Source organism: Ovis canadensis, chromosome 12 (genome assembly GCF_042477335.2).
Source record: "Ovis canadensis isolate MfBH-ARS-UI-01 breed Bighorn chromosome 12, ARS-UI_OviCan_v2, whole genome shotgun sequence".
Classification (NCBI taxonomy): domain Eukaryota; kingdom Metazoa; phylum Chordata; class Mammalia; order Artiodactyla; family Bovidae; genus Ovis; species Ovis canadensis.
In genome coordinates, this window is record NC_091256.1 from 23,601,830 (window position 1) to 23,614,914 (window position 13,085).

Genomic DNA, 13,085 nt, shown 5'->3' on the forward strand with positions numbered 1-13,085 from the left:
TCAGGTATTAAGACTCTTGGGCTTTCGTTACATATTTTTGCAATTCTTTCAGCCAACTTTCAGTACTGTCTGCATGTTTTTTACTTGACTTCTACAACTGCTTATTTTGTTTCCTTTATTTGGCTCTTCATCCCCCCACAGACATCCACTCCTTGAAGTCAGGGCTTGGCTTCATTAAAAAGTCCTGGTATGATTTTGAAGGATCTCATGGAGTATTTCATAATTTATATGGTATCAGATGCTTCTGAAGAGCATTTCAAATGAAAAAGCTGCATATTAGCTCTTTGTGGTCCTTGAACAATGCTGTTAACATCAACCCATGGTTTTTTTCTTATGAGATCAGAAAGCTTGCATACAGTCTTAACTCTATGCATAAAGCAATCAAACTCTTTGAAAAGAGACTGCCGCAAACAAAGAAAATATCAATCAACCAAAGAAAAAATAGAAAAATAATTTTCTTAGTTGATCTTTGAAATGCATAATAACTTGTTTTCATATTCACAATACTGGGAGTTGATATTAGCGTTAAGATCAGTGACAAAACACCTCGATAAAAAATTTCTACTCCAATATCATTCTAAAATAAGAAAATATGCCTTTGTCTAATTTGATGACAGGAAGGATAACCAATACTCAGTGAGAGCATTTAGTACCACATAAACATTAACTGGACAAATGAAGAAATTAAAAAATATTTATTTCTATAGGTGATATACAGATTTATATTTTACAGTTCAACTAAAATAACATTTGCCAAAACCAGATGTATGGCATCTTTAAATACCACCATTTACAGACCATGCAACCTACATTTATAGGAAGAGAAATATATAACTATTAGCATCATCTTATTTGAATAATATAGTATTAAATTATTCAGTGAGATGAGATTTGGAACAAGAACATGATCAGTGGAAGAACACTTTCTGAATATAAGCCAGTCCGGCAGATGCCTGAGTTCCCAGGGCCTCGGACTCCTTGCTTTTTTATTTCTTCTCATTCCAAAAATGAAGGCTCACTCAGGGGATAAGCCTCTTCTGGTCATTATTGAAATGACTGACTACCCACTGTTTTAGTGGCAAGTTCCCCTCACAGATGAGAAGATGTCCCTCCCTGGAGCCATTGCATCATCTGGTCATGTGTCTGTGACCAGCAGTGGTGGCTCTGTGTGACTGGGTGAGTTTATGCTCACTTTGGAAGGAGCCACATGTGGATCACATTATCAGTGATCAACCTAGGTTACGTATGATCTGGAAGTTCTATAGAGATGAATGTCTCCTTTCAACAGTTTCTGCTGCTGGTTTATAACTAGAGGTGATAGATTGCTATTCAAGAGCCAGGGTTAGTAAACCAAGAACAAATGGTCATCCTCTCCCATTATGAGAACTGGATTGCTGCTATACTTTCTTTAATCAAGCCATAGAGAAGCTTCATCATTATAGAAAGTGTCCAAATACATGTCTATTTGAGCATTGTAGAGTCTGCATCTAAAAAAAATTTCAAACTAGATAATTGGCCAATCTGTTGACAATTTTGCAAAAGCTTAACCTTTATTTAACTTTACAATCTTGTACAACACTGTTTTTATTTCCTTACTGCCTTTTAATTAAGGAGCTTTCTGACTATGAATGAAATGAAGTCGAATGGAAGCTTTTATAGAATATCTTGGCAGATACATTATATATTGTTAGACAAATAACTGTTTTGATTTGCATTTTTTAAATCATTTCAAATGACACACTTATTTTAAAAGACATACTCATTTGTTAACATAAACATGCTGTATCTTAGAAGCAAATGAACAAGCTTACGAATAAAATGAGCAAAAGTAATTTTCTTTATAACCAAATGGCAACATCTGACTTTACATCCTGAAATTCAGTGCAGGTAAATGAACGCGATCGTCTTCTAAGATTTGTTGGTCTCTGTGATCTTCCTTCTGTCAAGTCTAAATAGATGTCAGATTTCAGAAAACGCATGTAACTATCTTGTTCCATGAGCTGATATACTCTGCTTTGGGCAACATCAAAACTGTGGAGGGTGGGTTGGGTGATGCTCTTGGAGATGATTTCTTTGGTGTGAAAATCAAGATTAACCTGGATGATAATAAAAACAAAACGGTAATTATAGTCAGTCTCCTTAAGTAAACACCTTGAGAAACAAAAGTACAGGACTGATTCCAGGTCAGAGGGGGCAAACTGCGCTTGGATGCCAGGTGAGTTTCCTGTTGTGGGCCTAGGGATCCAGTGATTCATTCTGGGCTATCATTTCATCTGGCTCTTCTCTTCCTGTGAGCCTGTTCTTTCTGTCTCTGCTAATGCAGCATCATGGACCACTGAACTGGTATATACCCAAGAGATCATTAGAGTCAACTCATTTTCAAAATGGAAACTAAACTTTGTAGAAATTAAATTATTTTGCATGAAGTTAACAGTGTGTTTGGGACATATTTGGGATTTCAATGTGAGGCTTTTGCTGTATTTCAATGCTTTTATCATTTTATTATACACCTATAAGTATATGTGTGTTGAAAATGCCTATCTTTTAAAGACATAAAATCTTCAAGGTTTTTTATCGAAGCACTGATGACATATTTGATGGTAAATTTTTAGTTTTCAGGTAGGTTTCTTCCTTTCCCTTGATGGGTAACAGCACATAACCAGCTGCCTTTGTCTGCACGTGTGCGTGCTCAGTCACTCAATCCTGTCCCGTTCTTTTAAGACCCCGTGGACTGTAGCCCGCCAGGCTCCTCTGCCTATGGGGTTTCCCAGACAGTCATATTGGAGCAGGTTGCCACTTCCTCCTCCAAGGGATCTTCCCAACCCAGGGATCAAACTTGAGTGTCTTGCATCTCCTGCATTGGCAGGTGGATTCTTTACCACCTGGGAAGCCCTGCTTTCGTTTACCTGTGTATAAGTTTGGCCTTGGGGAAAACAGGATAATACATTGAAACACAAAACAGATTGAAACACACTGAAACTAGGAAAATAAGTGTCGTTTCATGCAAAATGATGTCTACACAAGCAATGCTATTTCGTGGACAATACCAATTTATAGTCAAACAGAAATCTTAGCAGTGACAGACTATAAGTTCTATTCTTCAATGAAAAGACCCTATTTATTGAGCACATACTAGAAATATAGAACCTCTAATTCATATTTAAGGATAATCAAGTAATACTTGCTAGTTTATTAGCCATTTTAGTAATTCTTTTATACAGTTACCTCCTACAGTTACCTCATTTGAGCTTGCAATCAAAAAAAGAAAAAAAAATCACAATTGCTTTTCCACTTGAATTTATTACCACATTAGGTTTAGCTTATCTTTCTATTATGAAATTTTCTTTTCATTTATCTTAAGGTATGGGGATGATAATTATGGGGCAACTTAAACTTCGTACAGGTAGGTGAGCTAACATTAAAATGGTATATGATACAAGCTTCTTGATTTCTCTTATCCTCACCACATGTAAAAATGTTTAGTTTCTATAAGAGGTTACTTGTACTGTGATTAATATGATAAATGAATGAATCTTAATGTTGCAATTAATTATATTCACTCAGTCTAGAATAAAAATATCTCAAGGAGTAATTTCAATTACACTTTTCCTTCCATGGCAATATCTTTATTTTTATTTTTTAATTGTCTTATAATGATTCTGTTTGTATATAGAAACTTATATACAAACATATCTCAGAGATGTTTCACGTTCCCTTCCAGGTTACCTCAATAAAGAGAAAGCAGTAAAGCAAGTCACACAATTTTTTGGCTTCCCAGTGCATAAAAAAGTTATGTTTACATGATAGTCTAAATGTGCAGTAGAATTATGACTGAAAATACAATCTACATACCTTAATTAAAAATGCTTTATTTCTAAAAAAAGGCTAGCCATCATCTGAGCCTTCAGCAAGTCATAGTAGTAATATCAAAGAACACTTATCACAAATCGCCGTAATAAGCATAACAAATGATGCAAAAGCAAGAAGTTTTGCAAAAATTATCAAAATGTGACATAGAGACTGGAGATGAGCCAATATTGTTGGAAAAATGGCACTGATAGATTTGCTCAATGCAGGGCTGTCACAAACCTTTAACACAGTATCTGCAAAATGCAGTGATAGAGAAGGGCAATAAAATGAGGTAGGCTTATAAAGAGACACCATTTTTGTTTCAGCAAAATTCTGGCCTTTCTGGTAGAATGTACAGCAGTACTGATTTGATGAAGTCATATTTTCTCAAAAAGTTTTCAAACAAATGTACATTTTTACAATCATCCTTACCTCTTGTGGAGCATCATTCTGTATAAATTTCTCATATATTGCTTTCGCTTTACGAATTACTTGTTGAGGGTCTTTGCTTTTCTTGAAATCTTCACAGGCTATCCAAAATTCAATGTTTTCCTCACTGAATTCAGTTTTAAGAAATCTGGTAAAAGTCTCCAGTCCATCTACCAAGAAAAGACGTGACATATTTTAACTATAAAATATTCATTCTGAGAAAACATATTACTTTGTATTAAAGTTTAACCATGAATGTTAGCAGAAGAGGTGTGCTGTCTTCTCTCTAATTCAGTGCAGTAGCATGCATCTTGGTCTTCCCTGGTGGCTCAAAGAATCTGTCTGCAATGTAGAAGTCCTGGGTTTGATCCCTGGGTCAGGAAGTTCCCCTGGAGAAGGGAATGGCTACCCACTCCAATATTCTTGCTTGGAGAATTCCATGGATAGAGAAACCTGTAGGATCTACAGGGTCACAAAGAGTAGGACAAGACTGAGTGACTAACACTTTCACTTTCTTCGTTACACAGCACACATCTTGTACAGTATATATGAGTTGTTGTTCAGTTGTTCAGTCATGACTGACTATTTGAGACCCCCTGGACTGCAGCATGCCAGGCCTCCCTGTCCTTCACTATCTCCCAGAGTTTGCTCAAACTCATGTCCATTGAGTCAATGGTGTCATCCAACCATCTCATCCTCTGTTGCCCCCTTTTCCTCCTGCCCTAAATCTTTCCCAGCATCAGAATCTTTTCAAATGATAGACCATGAATCAATTAGCTGATTTCTTTACAGCTATGAAAAAGAAGTACCATTTCTGTTGAAATAAGACCAGTATCATACTTAGGCATGAGAAACAGGGACCTTTGGGCTTCCCTGGTGGCTCAGTGGTAAAGAACTGACCTACCAATGTAGGAGGCATGGGTCGAATCCCTGGATAGGGAAAATTCCTTGGAGAAGAAATGACCATCCACTCCAGTGTTCTTGCCTGGGGATCCCATGGACAGAAGAGTTTGGTGGGCTACGGCCCATGGGTTTGCAAAGAGTTGGACATGACTGAGCACGCACACATGCTGACTGTCTCAGCCACACCTTTCCCTGGGCTGTGTGTGGTAGGGTTATTCTACACAGCCAAGGAGCCATTCCAGCCGGAGACAATCACAACTTCTGCACTATGCTTCTTAAATTCAGGGCCTTAGAATTATCTGTAAAAAGACTTTATGTTTCCAGGATTTGCATAGATCTCTTTGCCAAGTTCATCCACAAAAGGCACCTGATCCAGTGGAATGCACACTCCAAGGCTTGGATGTGGACAGGACTTGAATTTGCATGCTGGGGTGTTCACCCAAATGTGATAGGAGGCATCTCACAATGTGGCACCAAACCATGGGTGGAAAGTGGAAGAAGACAGGCCATGCTATTTGGTAGAACTGGGAAGAGTATGAGAATCTTAAAATCAAACTTAATCTGCCACGTATCAAAACAGAAGGATAGAATATCTTCTTTTAAAGGTTTATTAGCTTGATCTATAATGGTTAAGAATCTAGAAATATAGTATTGGACTTCCATTTTCACTTTTGTCCTGTGCCGCATGAATGTTAGGGGGCAAGTATCAAGTCTTATGGAAGACTGTTAGGGTTCAAGTTCTTGTTCAGCTAGTGACTATGTGATGTTGTCTTGTGGCTCAGCTGGTAAAGAATCCACCTGCAATGTGGGAGACCTGGGTTCAATCCCTGGGTTGGGAAGATCCCCTGGAGAAGGAAAAGGCTACCCACTCCAGTATTCTGGCCTGAAGAATCCCATGGACTACAATCCATGGGGTTGCAAAGAGTTGGACACCACTGGGCAACTTTCTTATCTTATGGGTGTTGCATGAATTGGTTTTCCTTTCTGTGCCTTGGTTTCTCAGTATTAAAATGAAGATAATGATAGCATCTACCTGATAGAGCTGTTTAGAGATCAAATGTGACAAAATATACAAAGTGTGGTTAAAACAGAAACTGGCACATAGTAAGTATGAGTTTTGATGGTGATTGTGATGACGGTATTGATGATCTTGATTAAAATATTTGTAAAGCTCAATTAAGTAACATTTCATAGCTAAAGCTGTGGCAGACTCAGAATTCAACATTAAGACAACCTGACTTTAAAACTAATTCTCTTTCAATTACTTATAATATTCTAGTCTTTTTGACTTATAGGTTTTTTTTTACATTTAACTTCTTTGAAAAAATTATACATTTACATGTAGTCATAGGAGATAAAAGAGCCCATGTACTCTTTTACCCAGTTTCCACCAATATAACATTTTATAAAAGTGTAGTAAAATATAACAAATAAGATAATGATACTGATATAGTTAAGATACAGAATATTTGCATGATTGCAAGGATATCTCATGTTGCCTCTTTACTGTCACAGTCACATTTTCCCCATATCCAACCCCTCCTTAAACTTTAGGAATCAATACTCTGTTCTCCATTGTAATAATTTGGTCAATTCACAAGTATGAATCATGTAGTATATATTGCTTGGGGTGGCTTTTTTCATCTACCATGACTCTCTGGAGATGCATCAATATGTCAGTAATTTCCTCTTTTTCGTTGCTGTGTTGCATTCCATGATGTAGATTTGTTTAACCATTACCACTGAACCATTAGGCTTTCCTGATGGCTCAGATAGTAAAGAATCTGCCTGCAGTGCAGGAGACCTGGGTTATATGCCTGGATTGGAAAGATCCTCTAGAGAAAGGAATGACTACCCACTCTAATATTCTTGCCTGGAGAATTCCATGGACAGAGGAGCTTGGCAGGCTATACAGTCCATGGGGTCACAAAGAGTCAGACATGACTGAGCGACTGTCACTTTCACTTCCACTTTTCATTGAAGGTTTTAGGGAGCTATTATCAATAAGGTTGCTGTAAACATATATGTATACATCTTTTTTTAAAAAATTTTACTTTACAATACTGTATTGGTTTTGCCATACATCAACATGAATCCACCACAGGTGTACACGTGTTCCCAATCCTGAACCCCCCCTCGCACCTCCCTCCTCATACCATCTCTCTGGGTCATCCCAGTGCACCAGCCCCATGCACACATCTTTTAATATAGACATATAAGATTTTACATCTCTGGGATAAGAGAAGTGAAGCTGTTCAGTCATATGGTATTGAAACAGAGAAAAGGGCATTCATTGCAGGAGCATTAATACAAGATAAAAATGTTCCTTTTAGATTTTTCAGATAAATACTCTCAGTGAAATTCACATTTGAGTTGGATACAAATGATTCCTAGCGCTCTTTCTTTAGATTTGTTCTCCACTCATTCAGTCACTAAGTCATGTCTGTCTCTTTGCAACCCCATGGACTACTGCTGGCCAGGCTTCCCTGTCCTTCACTATCTCCCAGAGTTTGCTCAAACTCGTGTCTGTTGAGTCGATGATGCCATCCAACTGTCTCATCCTCTGTCGTCCCTTCTTCTCCTACCTGCAATCTTTCCCAGCATCAAGGTCTCTTCCAATGAGTCAGCTCTTCACTTCAGGTAGCCAAAGTATTGGAGCTTCAGCATCGGTCCTTCCAGTGAATATCCAGGGTTGATTTTCTTTAGGATTGACTGATTTGATCTCCTTTCTGTCCAAGGAACTCTCAAGTGTCTTCTCCAGCACCACAATTTGAAAGCATCAATTCTTCAGTGCTCAGACTTTTTAGTAATCCAACTCTCATGTGGTTGTGGCTTATTTCTCTTTCTGCTCTTGCAGGTGAGTTATTACAAAAGGAAATTGCATGAGGCATGAGCTCTGTCTGGATTTCTCACTTGGCAGCATTTGATAATAACAATATCCTCCTTTTTGAAATATTCTTCCTAGGATTCTAGGACAGCATACCTCCTAATTTATACCATCCAATCACTTTAATGTAATTATCTGCTCTGGCTTAACATTGTTTGTTCCCTGGTTAAATGTGATGTTCACAGGGATTCTTTACAGTCTTCTCCTTTTGTCCCCTCTTTCCATTTCTTAGTCTATTCTCCTATATCTTCCTCTTATAACATTTTCCCTGAAACTCCTTTCCTTCTTATCTTCTTCTGTATTTTATGCATATTGCTGGCACCTACAGGCAAGATAAGGTGTTACAAATAATCTTGGAAAACAATTAAGATTTTTTGAGTTAAATTTACTTTTAATTAGATCAAAATAAGAATTTTAATCTCATCATATGAAATCATTAAAATAAATTTTTCTCTTAACCTCAGCTTTTCTCCAACTACTGATCTATATGGTTCCCCTTGAAAATACAAAGTCTTTTGAGTAAGCCTTATACAGTTGGTCTGTTAATCTCCCCATTTACTCATTTATTCATTTACTTCCCTAGACACTAAAGTGTGGTTTCTACTCAACACTTGACTTAAATAATTTTTACCAAAATGACTTACTGTTATATTCAGTGGAAAAGTTTCTTTCCAATCCATATATTACTTCATCTCTCTATATCAGCAGACAAAGATATGTTTATAATTTTTCTATGGCATGTACACTTTCGAGTTTCTTCTTTTTCCTCTGACTATTGCTTTTCTTCAGAGTCCTTTGGACAGCAAGAAGATCAAACCAGTAATGAGCTATATGACTCATGTTCCTAAAGGAAATCAACCCTGAATATTCACCAGAAGGACTGATGCTGAAGCTGAAGCTCCAATACCTTAGCCATCTGATGCGAAGAGCTGACTCTTTGGAAAAGACACTGAAGCTGGGAAAGACTGAGGGCAGGAGGAGAAGAGGATGACAGAGAATGAGATGGTTGGAGGGCATCCTTAACTTAATAGACATGAGTTTGAGCAAACTCTGGGAGAGAGTGAAGGACAGGGAAGCCTGGTGTGCTGCAGTTCATGGGGTTGCAGAATCGGATGTGACTTAGCAACTGAGCAACAACAATTGCTTTTCTGAATACTTCTCAATTTATCCTTCTTCATTCTTCCCTTTAACTCTATATCCAGGACAATCACTTCAACACTTCAAGACAATGAATATGCTGATGACTTTCAGAAATCATCTCTAGCTCAGATCTCTTTCCTGAACTCCAAGCTTATATTACCTGGTAAACACCTCCACTGAATTTCCTACCAGAATAATCACATCACAGCTGAATTCATTATCTTCACCCCAAAGCTTCCCAGAATGTTTCCGTTTAATGACACCATCCACTCAACATCATAACCCACAACCCTGATATCCTCACAGATCCCCAATTTTTCTTCTCAACCCAATTGATAATCATATCTTGTCAACTTATCTCCTTCATATATCATACATCTCTCTTTTAAAATATTTAATTATTTATTTTATTTGGCTGTGCTGGGTCTTAGTTGTGACATGTGAAATCTTTAGTTGAATGTGAGAACTCTTAGTTGCTGTATGTGGGATCTAGTTCCCTGACCAGGGAATAAACCCAGCCCCCTGAATTGGGAGCACAGGCTCTCAGCCATTGGATCACCAGGAGAGTCCACCTGTCTTCATTTTAACGCAATCTGGAATTACCTTTATTCAGATGAGGGTTATCTTTTACATAGCTAGCTTTAACTACCTTCTGTCAATAACTGATGATTCTATCTCCAGTCTTCTCTTGCTTCCTTCTCTCCCAACCCTCCACTTTCCTAGTTTATTATCCACATTCTAGTCAGTAATATCTTTCTAGAGTACAAGTTTAAATATGTTTCTTCACTGTTTAAAATTTCCCAGAAGTGCCTTAATCTCTTTCCACTATCTATTTCACACTTTAAGCTCCAAGCATAGTGAAATAACTTACTCATGTGCCATGTTCCCACATGTCTTTACCTTCTATTGGAAACATTTTCTCTTCCTACTCCAATTTTATCAATCAGATTTCATCAGGTTAGTCTGTATCAGCCATTGAAGTTTAAATCTGGAAAGATTTTACCAGTCTCTCAAGGGTAAGTTGAGTATCCTTCATATATGACTTCCTAGTACACTGGGTAGCAAATATTGTGCTGCAGTTGCTTGGTTATTTTTGTTTCTCATTTTATATTATGAGATTTGTGAGAGGAAGATCCTTGTCTTATTTGCCAAAAAAAAAAAAAAAAAAATCCCCAGCATGAAGAAAACACTCAATTTTTCCTTACTAAAATAAATAAGCAATAATTGAATACAAAGGAAAAGTACAAAATTTCATCAAAAATACAAAAGTTCTAGGGTATGTTTTTGTTTATTTAATGGAATAGAATACTTTTAAAAGAAATTGTCAGAGCCAGGAAACATTAAACAGCAATAAACAAAAAAACAAAGAATCCTGTCCAATTATAAATATGGACACCAAAGATATGAAATTAACATTATACTATCCATTTAAGAAGTCAATCCTTATTTTAGCGTGATGCCTTTAAACATTTAATTAATGTTCTAATTTCAAGCTTGTCAAGCAAAAATCTTATTACGGTTTGGCTCCTTTCTTGAGTGCACAGAAGAGAAGTGGCTACCAGTGACAGTTTTATTTCTGAATCTATATTATTAAGTTGGACCTCAGCCTCATGAGTTTTGCCAAAGCGAGCCTCTACTGAGTGTTGGGTCCTTCTTAACATGCTAATATTCAAGTCTGCAAGGTTAGATTTTTGTGAAAAATGCCAGCCAGAGTGGCTTCAGATAAGTTGACAAGCCTTCATGGAGATACACAGCTCCATTTTGGATATCACTGTGGGTTATTCAAGCATATTCCCAATTTTTTTTGTCAACTATTTTATCAAATAAATTTGTTTTTCCACCAGATTTCCCACCAAGCAACTCGTTAATTTATTGAGAAAAAAATATGTATTGAGTGCTAAGTATTTCGGGGACACTGATCTAGGTTTTGGAGATCCAGTAGTGCTGAAAATGTTTCATTATATTGGGACTTGAATGCATGTGCCAGGATTTGAATTGGACCAAAACCCTGCTTGGGACTCTAACTCACATGGCTGGGACTCAAACCCAGACAAAACTCACAGTAATGAAACTCGGGTTCTTGTTGTCTTATCACAGCAATAGGTAAGAAGTAAATTTATTCAGAAACACACTCTACAGACAGCATGGGCCATCACAGAGTGAAATGTGGTGTGGTTAGCTTTTATGGGCTGGCTAATTTCATAGAATAGTGAGTGGGATGTGAAGAACTGACTCATTAGAAAAGACTCTGATACTGATAAAGATTGAAGGCAGGAGGAGAAGGGGACAACAGAGGATGAGATGGTTGGATGGCATCACCAACTTGCTGGATATGAATCTGAGCAAGCTCAGGCAGTTGGTGATGGACAGGGAAGACTGGCATGCTGCAGTCCATGGGGTCTCAAAGAATTGGACATGATTGAGTGACTGAACTGAACTGAACAGAATGAGTGGGTGGTTATTCCGACTCTTTTGGGGGAAGCGGTGGAGATTTTCAGGAGTTGGGTCACTGCCCACTTTTTGGTCTTTTGATGGTGCCTTGGAACTGTCATGGTGCCTCTGGGTGTGTCATTTAGCTTGCTGATTGAGGATCAAGGTCCAGTTGAAGTTGACTTGTCTGCCATCTTGGACCCATTTGATTCTTATTGGTTTTTGTTGTATCCTCAGGCTTTGTTGTTCTTTCAAAAGTTGTGCACTGCCCTTTTCCCTCCTGTTTCAGTACCTAGTAGACAAAATCCTTGCTTTGATTTTTAAACTAGAGTCTCACCTTAAATAGAAAGAAATATTGCATTCAAACTATAAAAAAGAAGAGGACCATAATAGAGTAAAAAGAACCAAATTTGCCTTTTGACAGCATATAACCATAAAACTTATGGATGGCATCACCAACTCAATGAACATGAGTTTGAGTAAACTCCGGGAGCTGGTGATGGACAGGGAGGCCTGGCGTGCTGCAGTCCATGGGGTTGCAAAGAGAAGGGCATGACTGACTGACTGGACTGAACTGAACTGAGTCATAAAACTAGACAAAATATCCAAACAGTCATTTTCACAGAGTATAACTGGCAACAAGGCCTGGGAGCAGTGTGAGAAGAGAAACATATGAAGTGAGCCCTAGGTCTGCTCTTCCTTTTTACCTGAGAGTACATATAAGGCTGGAATGGATGCAGATGGAGCTCAACAAAGTTAAAAATCTTGTTGAGGAGGCAGAAATGAGTTTGGGGATCATAATATGTGTGGAATATATGGGTCAATGTAGTAAGAAAAAAAAAAAAGAAATATGCAAAGGGTCCCTGGACATCGACATGCAGGTTCTCTGCCGATTCTTGGCTGAGGGTCACACTGTACATGGGCAGGGTAAACTCTGTGCAGCCCAGAAGAGTGTAGCTGCTGTGAGGCTGAGAGGTGAATGGAGATCAGAATTTCTGTAGGTATGGGAGGCTAGAGTTCTGACCCAGCCATAATGGAGACACCCCACAAAGGTCATGTTTTTGTCTAAATACTTTGCCTAAAGGTAAAGTCTTTGTCTTCAAACTAATATACATTGGAAAGAGATTGGTTCTAAAGATCAATCTGATCAGAAATAATCAAGGGGATCCACCAGTGATTTAATCAGAAAAAATAATGTAACAGCATAATCTAAGACAGAATAATCTAGACTCCTATACCTTCCTTCTTGCTCATATGCAATAAATATTTATTAGGAATGCAAGGAATATCTAATGTGACCTATTATCAATAACAAAAGTAGTCAAGAGAAATTGACCACAAGGTATTTAAAATGTTGGAAATTGGACTTAGGATGTTATAAAAGCTATTATTAATATGTTGAAGAATGTAAAGTTTAAAAAAGACACAATCAGTGGATAGATGCAAA

The 13,085-nt window shown here is 37.7% G+C and overlaps 1 protein-coding gene across 2 annotated transcripts in view; it reads right to left on the reverse strand.

The window, feature by feature from the left end:
* Nucleotides 1-680: 680 nt before the first annotated feature.
* Nucleotides 681-13,085, reverse strand: part of RGS18 (regulator of G protein signaling 18) — a 30,273-nt gene continuing 17,868 nt past the window's right edge. For both annotated transcript variants that reach the window (XM_069544554.1, XM_069544553.1), the window contains 2 exons: nucleotides 4,282-4,448; nucleotides 681-2,096 (listed from right to left, as the gene is read on the reverse strand). In XM_069544554.1, coding sequence (XP_069400655.1) covers nucleotides 1,839-2,096; nucleotides 4,282-4,448 — 425 coding nt within the window. In that variant the 3' untranslated portion in view covers nucleotides 681-1,838. The remainder of the gene's footprint in view (nucleotides 2,097-4,281; nucleotides 4,449-13,085) is intronic.